Here is a 15438-nt window from a genome sequence, read left to right as displayed (position 1 = left end):
ACATGGTGATGTTTTGTAAATGATTACATGTCTCTTATTTAGCACAGTAGTATGATATCCGTGACATATGGATCTTAACAAAGTTCCGCTGTACATCCAGCTTACTGTATCTGACTTTATTTCACATGAGCTCCAGTGTGGAACCCCACTGCACCCCCTGGTGGATCAATGATCCATTGCAGCTGGCTTCATTATAATTACATTTATCTATCACGGGGGCGGTCTCAAGTCAAGCTGGAGGTTTTCCCTTGAGCGAGGGCAGATCACGTACCAATCACGGCCCTCGCGTTTCAAACTGTCTGAAATGAATCGCTACATCTGTATAGCTAATTCCCTTGCAGATTGTCTCATTTGATTATGAATGTAACGTTTATATAGGGGAACTACACTGTTAGCAGTAACTTGGTATGCATGTATTTCATGTTAACTTAGCTTCTTAGCCTGAGCTAGCTCTGTTTACTTCCAGTTCGGAGGCAGCAGATCCCACCTCGGCTCCGCCTCTTTGCCCTTATTTGGAGCAGGCGGGATTAGACTCTGACGTCGCTGTCAAGCGTTAGTGGCCGACTCCGCCAACTAAGGGCTTCTCGGCAACTCTGCAGAATCCTATGGGTGACGTCACGGACACTACGTCCATTTATATATACAGTCTATGGTCACTACCAAGCCCCCAGGAAGTGCGCCCGACTCAAATGAAAATATTCGTGGTGGCCAAACGGCGGTACTACACTTCTGTTTGGTTGCCAGGCCTGGAAACACTTTTTCCCATTGACTTACATGGGGTAAGAGTGGTCTGTAAATCTATGGATATTTTTTTTTAAACTAAATAAACTACCCAGTATGAACACTTGTATATCCCTTATTAAAAACATTTGTTCCTCAAGTTGTAATAATGTGCTAATAACGTTATTCTGTACGGTGGCCCTGAAGTGCAAGACACCACAGCATTTCAGAAACCACAACAGCATTTCAGAAAACGCCACAGCATTTCAGAAAACACTACAGCATTTCACAAAACGCCACAGCATTTCACAAAATGCCACAGTATTTCAAAAACACAACAGCATTTCAGAAAACGCCGCAGCATTTCAGAAAACGCAACAGCATTTCAGAAAACACCACAGCATTTCAGAAAACATAACAGCATTTCACAAAACGCCACAGCATTTCACAAAACTCCACAGCATTTCAGAAAACACCACAGCATTTCACATTGGACGGAAAGGGTATTCCTTAGGGAGAACACTTCTTGTTTGTGATTGGACAGAGCCAGCCAGAGAAGCACTGCTGTGATTGGTTGTTTTTGCTGCCAGTCAAGAAAGGACGCTTCGTGATTGGCCCAACACATCAGCCATTAGCTGTTAGCACACACTCAGAGCTCACAGCTCCTCATATCTGTTCAGAAACTGGACAAAAGTTAAACATATACAAAACACAGACTGTCTATGTCATGGCGAATACAGTTGCTGCTTTATTTATGTCTGTATGACGTTGTTGTTAGTGTGGACGGAGCAACTACAGGTTAGTTTAGCCTGATCAATCGCCCCCTCTCCAGCGTCTTCTTTGAATGACAGGAGTAAACACAGAATTAATGCTTTATTTATTCATGGTTTTCAAGGGGCCATGTAAATACTATGGTAGACTACCCAATATTCGCATCGCTCTTATCGCTCAAGTTTCACCGCGGCTGTCAGCTGTGTTTGTTCCTGTCATTCAAACAAGACGCGCTGGAGAGGGGGCGGGGCATATCTCCATGTAAATCCTATGGGAGATACCAACTACAACAAAATGAACATATTTGACCATGATTTAATTGTAATACACGTTTCAAAGTGATGCCGAAGTAAATAAATACTTATAACGGTTAGTAAAAACCATGAATTAACGCTTTGACAAGTCTGCAGGCAAGACGGCAGGCGAAAAGCTTTTAAAATGCGTGTTTTTCGGATCCATCAGGCTATACTAACCTGTAGCTGCTCCGTCCACACTCACAACAACGTCATCCAGACATAAATAAAGCATCAACTGTATTCGCCATGACATAGACAGTCTGTGGTTTGTACATGTTTAACTTTTGTCCGGTTTCTGAACAGATATGAAGAGCTGTGAGTTCTGAATGTGTGCTAACGGCTAATGTGTTGGGACCATAGGTTGGGACCATAGACTATAAATGGACGTAGGGTCCTTGACGTCACCCATAGGATTCTGCAGAGTTGTCAAGAAGCCCTTAGTAGGCGGAGTCGGCCACTAACGGCTCGACAGTGACGTCAGAGTTCAACTCCCGCCTTCTCCAGCCTGCTCCAAATAAGGGCAAAGAGGCGGAGCCAAGGCGGGGCCTGCTGCCACAGAGCTGAAAGTTCCAGAGCTAGCTAAAGCTACCAAGGTAAGCTAAGATGCTCCCCATCTGCACACTGCCGTGGCATTTTACGTTTCTAAGGTAAGCGGACATGAAACTATTCAGCAAAACTATAAATAATAATCTAAGTTATTGAGTTTTTAGCATAATACTTCAGAATCTTAAAATCCCTTAACGTTTGTATGCAATTGTGCTAAATTCAACACTGGAATCAAGCAAATATGAATATGTTTGCATGACATTAGTTATTTATATTTTGATATCACTTAACTATACGTTTAATACATTTAAGTCAAGCTAAGGTACATGTGATGGTAGCTAGTTAGTGCTCTTACCTGTGAGGCCTCCTCCAAACAGCATAATAACCAGACTGTATCATTAAAATTAAGTACCAGTTCTAGATCCTTGACTTTAGACAAACAATTGAAAAGACAACATGTATTTAAAGACCAATCTTTATTTGAATGTGCCTCTTAACCTGATATATTAGTTATACAGTAATAGTATTGACAATCTAAAAAAGTTGAGCAACTCAACAGTCAACTTTATGTTTCTTATTGTCTAAAGCATTTGTTATTTTCATTTTCCCCCTCTCATATTCAGTGTGGACGGATTGAGACAGCGTGGTGTCCAGAAAACTGCAGAGACTTCAGGGAGAAACCTCTGTGTGATGGACGTCCTGTCTGTTGGTTTGGCCCGGAGAGGACTGAGGGTCTTTCCTCCGCGAGGAGGACCAGGCCTGATGGAGGAGCCCATGTTGGGCAAAGCTGATACCAACTGCACAGGCCTAGTCTGTCACTTTATTTGACTAAATGTGTTTACTTATACATTTAATAGTTTTACACCTTCTGTCCATATGTGCTTTTTATTTAAAACATGTTTGATTAAGTTTTGGTTCACATTTCAATAAATTGTATTTGTATTTGCACTCCTTTTGTCCATTATTCTTACTGAAAATGTTAGATTACACATTCACATCTGACTGAAGATTGGCCCCATTTATTTGTGACGTTGCAAACTCTGCGGTACAAGGCACAAGTGATGTGAAGCTCATAAAGCGAGGCAAATAGAAATAATTAGCTGATGGAGTGTAGATGTAGAAATAGGTGCATTCGATCAGCTGACTATTTTTACAATAAAAGTAGTTTCTTAATGTACTGGTCTTAAAATCTCATAGCATCAGCTTTTAATTTTCCTCTTGGATGTTCTTCTTGACCCTCAGAGAAGGAGAAAATGTCGTGTCTTTCAGGCATGTCCTTTCCTAACAAAAATTACAGGAAACATAAAACATATTATTGCAGAACAAGTGTGTTATTTATGAAAGCGGTGTGTAGATATAATTATTTTGTAATGTTTTTTTTTTATTTCAACAGTGAGCTACAAAGACAATCAGATTATGAATGAAAAGTATGAAGTTCATCAACATTGAAATATATGTTATTATCAAAATAATATTTAACTGTTATCAAAACGTACTGCAACTGTAGAAGCTTGCTCTGTTGTCTCACTGAAAGAATAACTTTTACCACTTTTTTTGAACAATATTCAGAGATAAATAGTAGCAGTTCTCACTATGTGTTAAATATCTTTGCCTTTAATATATTCAATTAGAAAGTTGACAAAATCATATTGCTTGTTAACATCTAAATGTAACTTTTTGCGCAGAAAAAACCCTCAACTTCACTGGCGTATAGGGGATCTACTATTGTTTAATGGAATGTATATGTCACGATTCTCATGTTATGTCACGTTTATAGTTTTGTAGGTTTGGGTGTTTTTGCTGTTTTCCATGTCATGTTTTCCTTTGGGTTATTGTCTGGTCCTTTTCCCTGTGATTTCCTCTTGTCATTAGTTTCCCTGGTGTGTCTAATGGTCTGATTATGTTCACCTGGGCCCCTGTGTTTTCTCCTCCCTCCTCACCTGTGTCTTGTTGTGTGATTGAGTCTTGTGTGTATTTAAGTTCTGGGTTGTCTGTCTGTCTTGGTCGGTTCGTCTTGTCCCTGACTAGTTCTGCGGTGAGTGTTCTGTTTAGTCATTGTGTATATATATATATATATATATATATATATCATAGCCTTGAAATAAAGGAATTTTCAGTTTATATCTGCATTTGGGTCCTGCTTGTTTCACAAACCGTGACAGTACGAACCAACCTTAAAATGGACCCAGCAGATCTTTTGAAGCTACACGCGGAACGTCTTGGATATTCTCTGGGGTATATTTTTTATACGTGGAAAGGCGCCTCATCTAGAAGGGGTAGAGAGGCTGCGTTGAAGGAGGCACGTCAGGAGGTTGCTCGTAAGCCCTGGCTCTGCAGCTTGTTGCCAGAGTGGCTTAGGATTTTTTCACGTAGCCCTGAGAGCCAGTCCTCATTTTCTGACCCTTTCTTGGGGTCTGGTCTGGAGTTTGGGGGTCCACGAAGCCTCCAAAAAACTCCTAAGAGACGCAAGGCCAGGGTTCCGCGCCCAACAGCCATGGTTCCGGCTCCAGCACCAGACCCAGCAGCCGTGGCTCCGTGCTCCAGTGCCGGCCCACGCAGCTTTGCTTCCATACTCCATTACCTGGCTTACACAGCCAGGGTCCAGGCTTCCGCTCCGCGCCCAGCAGCCAGGGTTCCGGCTCCAGAACCGGACCTTACAGCCATGTTTCCGGCCCCAGAACCGGACCTTACAGCCATGTTTCCGGCTCCAGAGCCGGACCTTACAGCCGTGTTTCCAGCTCCAGAACCGGACCTTACAGCCATGTTTCTGGCTCCAGAACCGGACCTTACAGCCATGTTTCCGGCTCCAGTGCCGGCCCACACAGCCATGTTTCCGGCTCCAGTGCCGGACCTTACAGCCATGTTTCCGGCTCCAGAACCGGACCTTACAGCCATGGTCCCGGCTTCAGTGCCGGCTCCAGTAACCATGGTCCCGACTCCGGCTCCTCGTCACCTGCTGACTCATCGGCCGACGCCAGCTCCTCGAGTCATGTCGGCGTACCGGCCGACTCCAGCACCTCGTCTCCGGTTGGCTGTCCGTCCGACGCCAGCTCCCCGAGTCCTGTCGGCGTACCGGCCGACTCCAGCACCTCGTCTCCGGTTGGCTGTCCGTCCGACGCCAGCTCCCCGTGTCCTGATGGCTGTCCGTCCGACGCCAGCTCCCCGAGTCCTGTCGGCATACCGGCCGACTCCAGCACCTCGTCTCCTGTTGGCTGTCCGTGCGACGCCAGCTCCCCATGTCCTGTCAGCATACCGGCCGACTCCAGCACCTCGTCTCCGGTTGGCTGTCCGTCCGACGCCAGCTCCCCGTGTCCTGATGGCTGTCCGTCCGACGCCAGCTCCCCGTGTCTTGTCGGCATACCGGCCGACTCCAGCACCTCGTCTCCTGTTGGCTGTCCGTCCGACGCCAGCTCCCCGTGTCCTGATGGCTGTCCGTCCGACGCCAGCTCCCCGTGTCTTGTCGGCATACCGGCCGACTCCAGCACCTCGTCTCCTGTTGGCTGTCCATCCGACGCCAGCTCCCCGGGTTCTGTTGGCGAACCAACCCACTCAAGTGTCGTTGGAGATCCCGCAGACTGCCCTTCTGCCGGGGGTCCTGCCAACCCCATTTCCTGAGCCGTTGGAGGTCCCGCAGACTGCGCTTCTGCCGAGGGTCCTGCCAACTCCATGTCTTGTCACGTTGGAGGTCCCACAGACTACTCTTCTGCTGGGGGTCCTGCCAACTCCCTGTCTGGTCCCGTTGGAGGTCCCGCAGACTACTCTTCTGCCGGGGGTCCTGCCAACCCCATGTCCTGTCGCGTTGGGGATCCCGAAGACTACTTTTCTGCCGGGGGTCCTGCCAACCCCATGTCCTGAGCCGTTGGAGGTCCCGCAGACTGCTCTTCTGCCGGGGGTCCTGCCAACCCCAGGTCCTGTGCCGTTGGAGGTCCCGCAGACTACTCTTCTGCCGGGGGTCCTGCCAATTCCATATCCTGTCACGTTGGGGATCCCGCCGACTGCTCTCCTGCCGGGGGTCCTGCCGGTCCTGTGTCCTCTTCCATGGGGGATCTTGCCGACACCGGCTCCTGACCGGCCTCCGGAGCTGTCTGGTCTTCACCCCTCCTCGGACTCTGCCTTGCCCCCGGGCCGTCCGCCCGAGATTTCCTCCATGGACTCTGCCTTGCCCCCGGGCCGTCCGCCCGAATTCCCCTTTTTTAATTCTGCCTTGCCCCCGGGCCGTCCGCCCGAATTCCCCTTTTTTGAACTCTGCCTTGCCCCCCGGGCCTTTTGATTCTTTGTAAAGTATGAAAAAAAGAGTCTTTGTACCTGAGCTGAAGTTCACTGCTGTGAGGTGTCCAGTTATGTCTCTCACTCTCTGGTCCAGCCTGTCTGCATCACCTGGACACCTTAGATATATATGTAAAGTACCATATGTACAAACAATATGACTGATTCTCTTCTGTTGAACATGTTGGATTTTGTATTTGTGTTAAAAAAACAATTCACTCACAGATCCATAATCATGAAGGTGGAATCTAACTATATCGATAATAAAATGTATGGAGCCAGGGGTAGAAACATGTTTTTTTTCTGCTGTAAAATTGGGCATTTTAACATGGGGGTCTATGGAAAATGCTCCTTTCTGCAGCCATCGCCTATCGGCCAATATATGAACTGCAGTCTGTAGCACCTCCGTATTGGCGTCCCGGCTCTTCCCCAGAGTTTGCCACTTGGTTGGGACATATTGCGCTGTCGGGCGTTGACCAATCACGAAGCGTCATTTCTTGACTGGCAGCAAAAACAACCAATCACAGCAGTGCTTCTCTGGCCGCTGTATCCAGTTCTTATCATGGTCACTACCCGATCCGTGCCATGGATGTATAATAAGAACTGGATACAGCGTGGGAGGCGGGGCTTCATTAATTCCTATGAGAGTTGCTCATTGGCGCATGATGATAAAATGGCCCAACTTTTGAGAGAACGAAACATCACAGATTACCCGGCATGCCTGGGAAGTACCCGTATGTGCGCTCATAGCGCATGCACAACTTTAACCAAAATGCTCGTTCACACATCAAGCACGTCAATTTGCGTACACGTAACAGCACCGCACGTTCATGACAGCATGGTAATGATTTGTTATTATGATGGATTTGATATTAATGAGGCGGCAGTTAGCAGCTAGCGGCTAGCTAGTAGATATGCTAATGTCCACATCAATCGTTTTGTACTTATATTACGCTGTAACAGGATCTAGTGATATCCAAGCAACAGAGCTTTCTTTAGCATGAAATAATGATTGCACTGTATATATATATATATATATATATATATATATATATATAGAAGCGTATTGCACTATATATATATATATATATATATATATATATATATATATATATATATATATATATATAGTGCAATACGCTTCTTAGTGCAATAAGAAGCTACAGGGACGTTAATCTAACGTCGGTAATATTAACTTTATTTAATACAACATTTACGGTACAAGATTTAATCATACAGTCCATGTAGTATGATAATGAATTACAGCAAACATGTGCAATATATCCATTATAACAGTTCCTTGGGATGGCAGTAAGACGATATGGGTCCGTTCTTATTGTGCATCCATGGGTAAAGATAAAGGCAACTCACATTGGTTTCTCAAACAGCATCTCTGTAAACTACGTGTACTACTCTCTACTCTCTGCCTTTAACGGCTCGTTGTAGCTCCAATAGCTCCAGCCCCCACCCTCCCTGTGAGCAAAGTGTGCTCTGATTGGTCGGGACCATAGACTGTCGGGACACGTAACATGAACGTGCCGGGCGGCGTGGTCCCGTGGTTTAAATGTGTGTTCATAATGCAGAGGGAAATAACTCTCAGAATAACGTTATTAGCACATTATTACAACTTGAGGAACGAATGTTTTTAAAGGTCCCATGTCATGCTTTTCTGGTTATTACCCGTCCCCTTCTGTGTTATGAAGGTTTTTATGCATGTAAACGGTCTGCAGAGTCACAAACCCTCAAAGTACACCCTGTAGCGAGTAAAACTCTAACACAGAAAATACCTCCCCAAAATGCCTCGTTGGAGATAGCCATATGCCATACATTTTTGCACACATTCACAGTAAATATTTATTCAGTATGATAGATGTCTAACAGAAGTTAAATTAATTTCTCACTCATTCTGACAATGTACTTAACCACAAATAAAATAACCCAATAAAAAAAAAAAGTGTCCTACCTGGGTTGCCGTCCGGAGTTCTCCAATATGGCGGACCATCTCGCACATGCGCAGTACAGATCGGGCCGGGGGACAGATCGGGTAGTGAAAGCCCTTTTGTTTATTCTCCCCGGTGCACGGCGTGTGCTCCTGCTGTAAATCTTTCCGGTAGTCCACCAGCAGATGAAAAACACCCACCTCTCCGCCTGCTCCAAGGGACGAGGGGACCACGCGACAGAGTTTCCGTTAACATTTTTTAGTTAAAGTTTAAATCTTCCGGACAAAATTAGAAACGTCAGAGGTCTTCTTTGTTATTTATTGAGCTTTAAAACTAATTGATAACGACTCTATGTAATAATATAAGAATAATAAACGGAGCCTCTCTTTTCCTCCCCTCTTCTGACAGCCTAGCAGCTGATCTCTGAGCAGGAGAGGTGGGGAGAGGGAGGCGGGGCTATTTCATCGTTATCAGGAAATGATCGTATAGGGCAGGGGTCTGCAACCTTTTTGACCAAAAGAGCCATTTTGCTAGTTTTTCCCCAAAAAATGTGTCTGGAGCCGCAAAACATATTTCATAGCTTGATAGTTTATAAAGTTGTATTTATTGTTATATACATTTATTAGGCTATTTATTACATTATATAAAACTGTTAACCTCTAATAAGAAACAAAGAACTCCTATAAGGAGAATTAAAAATAATACACAGGACTACTTTAAAATAAATGTAACACAGCACTTGGGGAGTCCTCTGCACATTTGAAGGAAAACAAATATAATTAAAATGGACCCACTTTGAAATAAATAAAACATATAGCTGCACCCTAAAAAGAGTTAAAGGTAGGGTACTGTAGGTAAGAATGGAGAAACCAGCTTGAGTGCGCTAGAATTTGAAAATACACAACCGGAAAAAATCTGTCTCTTCCTTCAGACTTCCTTACAGAGCCCCTCCTCTAACACACACGAACGCGCACATGACCAATGAGGGCACGAGATAAGTTTGTGCACAGATGGAACGCTGACAGGCAGGTAGGCCATCCAGTTATTTTAGCCTGGCCGGCTCAGATGATTGGTCGTGCTTTTTACAGCGCTACGGCTTCCACAGATACATTTTTGTATGTATTTATTGTCAAAGCATTTAATATATTCATTGCTATCGGGATGTTAAGAGCATTCCATGGAATATAACAAAAAGTGTTTTCTGAAATAGATTACATACCCCATTGAATTATGATTGAAGATCGTCAGCTGTCTTCCTCTCATACTTGCCAACCCACCCGATTTTCGCGGGAGACTCCCCATTTCACTGCCCTCTCCCGGTTTCCTCCCGGGGTCATATTTCTCCCGCATTTCTCCCGATTTCTACAAAATCAGATTTACTCACGACTGTTTCCACTCGGACTTTAATACAGCTACACCATTGTTTGGTTTCCATGGTAGCGCGTCTCTTTAGTAGCGCGTGCAACTGAAAGTCTGAGAGGGTGAGGCAGATAGTCACAAAAAACTGAACAAGAATCGACAACTCAACCCTCTGCTCACTCATTTCCTGGCATTGCTATTGCACTTACAACTAACAATATTAATAACAATCAGCTCCGGTGACCCACTAGCACCCCCCCCGGTTTTGAAATGCTCCCGATTTCTGGGGTCTCAAGGTTGGCAAGTATGCTTCCTCTCCCATGTTGTTCCTCGATACGTACAGGCTGCAGCACCTTTGACAACTTCTCTCTACATATCAAACATTAAACCAGTAAACCAGCATCGTTTGCTGTGAAAACATATAACTCTGTCCACGCAGAATTAAATCCTGTGTTCCTCCGATACTTTTCTTTGATTTATCCATAGTTCGCTCATCGAGCCGGGGGTCAGGTTATTCGCCCGCAAGACGCTAGCGTGGGACCGTAGCAGGATGTGACGCTTATTTTAGTTGACCTAATTAAAACCGTTTAGTTTTTTATTTATGTGTCACAGTATCACCTCAAAATACAAGATACGAAACATTTTCAACCATGCAAGAAAATATAAATAGTCCTACAAATACTTTTATTTTATTTCCTTCTTATTTTTGTCTAAGCTCAAGGGAGCCAGAGCAGAGGGCTTAAAGGGCCGACCCCTGGTATAGGGCGTACACACGGAGCCGTTTGCCCCAAATAAATCCTTTAAAAATCAGACAATGTGATTTTCTGGATTTTTTTTTCTCATTTTGTCTCTCATAGTTAAGGTATACCTAGGATGACAATTACAGGCCTCTCTCATCTTTTTAAGTGGGAGAACTTACACAATTGGTGGCTGACTAAACTTTTTTTTTTACTTTTTTCCCCCACTGTATGTACTTAACAGAGTTTTTGCAGTAGATTTGGTTAGTTCAGTTACTTTTTTTAATTTAATCAGCCATGTAACCCATGTAACCCAAATTAAAATGCTGCTTTGTTACAGTGTTTAACGTAACTGTATGAATTGCAATACAAAATACAGTTTTTACACCTCTCTTTGTGTGTCTTTATTACGATTAGTCGACTACTATTTTGAAAAACTTGTCGACTAGTAAATATAGGTAGTTGTGAAACCCCTATTACCGGGTACCCATACAAAATATACAATTTCGGTTCTGCTTAGGGGTTCCTAAACGCGATAGACCCTGTATTCCACTGGGTCCATCTGCGCCGCGGTGACCCGGTGGAATACAGGGTAAGGACTGGCCATCTGTGTGTTCTGGAGAATCACAGAACGGCCGGTCGCCAGCGGGACGTTGACGGCTGGCTCGGTACGTTGACAACCAGCACCGCCCTTCATTTTTTTAAACGGCATCATGTAAGTTGTGCTGACAGACGACAGAGGTCCACAATTGCCCCGCAGCGAGGCTCCCCCGCCCTCCAGTAGACAGTTCACGAGCTCAGTCACTTCATAACACCAAAAATGGATCACGGTAAACGCTCTGAAGTGAGGCTCCACTACACTAAAAAAGATCAAAGCTGTCTGGTCCCACATGCTAAGTGCTAGCCAGAAAGCCGTTTAAGTCCCGACTCTCCCGATGGCCAATCCGTGCCTCCCCTGACTGCACGTCGCTGACACACAGCGCTGAAGTGCAGACTCTCTGCACGGAGGAGTCCGGGCGATGCTGCTCCTCCAAGGAAGAGACACACGTTCACTAAGCCAAACTACATGTATATCCGGTCACAGAGATCTGCTATTTTAAAGTAAAGTCAACACATATCGACCCTAAATATAGTCTATATTAAGAACGAGAAAAGTCTTAACATATATATCGTTTTTTGTAAACATATGACAAATGTGTGAGGGTGATGATGTCAGAGCATCGTCCTATGTGCCAGGGCTTAGCCCCGGACAGCCCGGCCCAATTTAGCCCCTGGGTATTTGTGAGGGAGCTCCTATGGCATTACCCCGCTGAAGCTCACCAAAGTTTAATATATTTCATAGTTCAACGTTTTGTCAATTGTTTTGTTTATTGGTTAAATAGTGGATTCTAATGTTTTCTGAGGAGTTTTACTGGAATGAAAGAGCACAGAGTCTACAGAAGCAAAAAAGCAGCATACTGCATTAAACCTGACCTTCACAGAGAGGTTGAAGTTCATGTGGAAAGGAGGCTTCAGTAGTCTGTTTGCACTCTGTTTAGTTATGCTATTTTACAATCAATATAGTAAATGTGAGGTAAAGTGCGTCGCCAATGTAACCGGTTAGAACTCGAAGTTGCGATGAGGTCTTAAAATGTATGGAAAGGGTCTTAAAAAAGGTCTTAAAAAGTATTACATGTGACTTCAGGATTCCTGCATATACCCTGGTTCTGCATCAACCAACCAGAGGCTGTTGCTCTACATTTACACAGTTTACCTATAGAGTAACTAAACTTCTACAGACTTTAAGCCTAAACTAATTGTAACAAGCCTGATCTTGCTACCTCGCTGGGTAGGTATGGCCTAGCATTGTAAGCTAGCTCCTGTTTTCTTGAGCATTCCAAGAGCAAGCATGTCTCTTTTATCTTCAAATTTGTGTGTTGTCTATGAGGAACATCTTCAGAATGAAAATGCTGCCAACGTAACGCTGAATTATCTGCTGTTGTTGCTCTCTGCCTGACTAGTTAGCAGCTACATAGGTGGTATTTTCAGCCTTGTTAAGCTGAATAAAATATTTTAGTTTATGTTTTTGTTTACTGTGTTTGTTTACAGCAGAAGCCAGATAGCTTATTAAGAATTTGCATTTGTTGTGCCTCTCGCTAACAGGTCATAACTGGACACTTCTGCTAGCATTGTTCAGCTAGCTGCGTAAATCTGCTCCGAGCTGACGTTGTCGTTGTTTTTTTATGGGGAGAACAATTCCGCCCGACTAAGTTGTGCGAAACCATTTGCGTTGCACACCACTTGAAATTGCCATCAAGCAAATTGTGCTTTGGTTTTCATTATTTCAACTGTGACCTTTATCACTACTGACCTTTCAAAGCGCAACCAATCAGAGAACAGCTGTATGAACCATAGAAACGTCACTAACTAACTATTTTCAACAAAAGGCTTTGGACCCTACTTGGTCTAGCAAATAGCAAATCTTGTATGTCACGGCAGATTAAAGAGGCTGCCAATGGATCTGAAAACTAACAGCTACTTTCATGTGATGGTTGAACTTAATATTACATTACATTACATTGTATTTAGCTGACGCTTTTATCCAAAGCGACTTACAATAAGTGCATTCGACCAGGAAGATACAACCTTGAAGAAAACAGAATCATATAAGTACATCAGGTTTCATAGAGCCAAACATTTCAAGTGCTACTCAACTGTCTTTAGATAAGCCAGTCCTTTATTAGTATATAAGTGCTTCGTTAGTAATTCTATCGCTCGAAGTGGAGTCGAAAGAGATGAGTTTTCAGTCTGCGCCGGAAGATGTGCAAGCTATCTGCTATCCTGATTACAATGGGGAGCTCATTCCACCATTTTGGAGCCAGGATAGCAAACCTACAAGTTTTTGCTGATAAACTAAATAAACTGAGGGACACCAACAGGTGGTCAGACATGTTCTGGAAGGAGAGCAGAGAACCCTCTCTTTTGAAGGGTAAATTAAACCATAATAATAATTAAGATGTTTGTTGAAATAGCACAGAGTAGAAATATGTTTATTTTACACAACCAACGTTTTTTGATTTTCATTTTTTTCGTTCTGGTCTTGGATAACTCAAATCTGGCACTATAATAATACAAATGTAATGTCATTATTTAAAAAGTAAGACTAATTTCTTTATTGTTTTTTTACTGCTTGGCGCTTCTTCTTTTTTTCTTCTCTTATGGTAGTAATATTAGATCTAATGTAGTAGATATTTTTATATTATTTATGCATCTGCCATTTCCTTATATGAACTTTAGATAAGGTCTGGAGAATTAGGCTTGAACATACCCAAGTCTGGAGTTTCCATTTTAAAAATGAAGCACACAACAGCAGATTGTCTGTGTCAATTTCACTTACTGGAATACTCTTTGATTAAGGTAACGGTTGGCACATGGTAAGTGTAACCAGGAGGCACGTTATGAGACACATTTAAGCATGGTTATGTAGCGTGCTTGTGATTTGTTTATTAAAAACCAAGTGTCTTTCTTTTCCTTACATTTTTAAGATGATTTTTACAAAGACACACACAGACAGATATTACATAACTGCTGTCTCTCCAGTCATCATGAATGCTTGTTTTCATCAGGTTTCACACCATAGACGCCAGTTGTCATAGAGATAGCTTACCTGATACTATGGGTTCAATATTCAAATATATATATATATATATATATATATATATATATATATATATATATATATATATATATATATATATATATATGAAATATATCTAATGATTGGATATTGATTTGAGAAAATATATTTATTTGGAAGCAATAGAGCAGTGCAGTGATGACATATTATATATGACCAAAGTTACTTGACAAGAAACAATGGGGTTTTTCCATTGTATTTCAGATTAAGGCAGAATCTAAGAACATTGAAAAAACACATTTATGATATTTGCACGTTTTGTTTACCAGAGTAATCTGCATATATTAACAACACTTTTATGAATTTTAAAGCGTAAATGCTTTCACCAGATGTAAATAGCTTGCGTTTGGCTATAAACAAGTTATATCATGACTTCACCACTGCTAATCTAAAAGCAGACTTGTATTCGCTGTGATGAAGTTGTCGGCCTCCTTTGGTTACTTGTGAGCAACCGCTGTTTTTATAACTCATAGATTACATGCATTCACCAATATTTACTGAATTTTTTTTATGTCATAGCACAAAATGTGAAAATCTCTTAAACTTGTGTTAATCACATATCTTATTTCAGGCTTCAACACAAAACCTTGTTCAAAAAGCAGAAGTGATAAAATGCTGACTTATTTCTGGGGTTTTAGGACTCATTCCAACACCACTCTAGCCTTACTTGAATTTAAAGGGGCAGAGTAATGTAATAAATGTTAGAACGTCTTATAAAGCAAAAATAAAACAGATTATGTCTTATGTAAAGACAGAGAGAAGAAGAGAGAAGGAGTTAACCAGGCAGGGGGGCTCAAACAAAAGTTGCATCGTGGGAAGTGTAGGAATATCTGAAAATCGAGCCATACAATACTAGGGACTGAAAGATGTGAAGCATTTTACCATTCTGCATCTCCTAACCCTTTACACCTGAATCATCATTAAATAACTCACCAAACCAAGCTGTAGGCTAGGCATTACAAAGCTTACTTTCACTCTGTAATCTGTATTTGTTAATGTATTCTGCACTTTGAGTCAAAGGGCTATATGAGGGTAGTTAATGTATAGCAGTACCAGGTTTGTAGAGCTTGTACCCACTACTGGTTATATGAAACCATTTCGGCTCCCCTGCAAGGGGCCTCTCTATC

At 42.9% G+C, this 15438-nt stretch overlaps 1 protein-coding gene across 2 annotated transcripts in view; it reads left to right on the top strand.

Annotated features, from left to right (window-relative positions):
• The window catches only part of LOC307020816 (junctophilin-1-like), a 94560-nt gene that overhangs the window by 13055 nt on the left and 66067 nt on the right, over positions 1-15438 (top strand). Inside the window, exon 2 of one of the 2 annotated variants that reach the window (XM_079652403.1) lies at positions 2957-3281. The exons of the other annotated variant lie outside the window; for it this stretch is intronic. Coding sequence (XP_079508529.1) covers positions 2957-2970 — 14 coding nt within the window. The 3' untranslated portion in view covers positions 2971-3281. Of the gene's footprint in view, positions 1-2956; positions 3282-15438 lie in introns of those variants that run through there. 2 annotated transcript variants of the gene reach the window in all.

Source organism: Notothenia rossii (assembly GCF_949606895.1).
Source record: "Notothenia rossii genome assembly, chromosome: 9".
In the NCBI taxonomy this organism is placed as follows: Eukaryota; Metazoa; Chordata; class Actinopteri; order Perciformes; family Nototheniidae; genus Notothenia; species Notothenia rossii.
The sequence above is the reverse complement of the archived record's forward strand: the minus strand, read 5'-3'. Positions and strand labels throughout refer to the sequence as shown.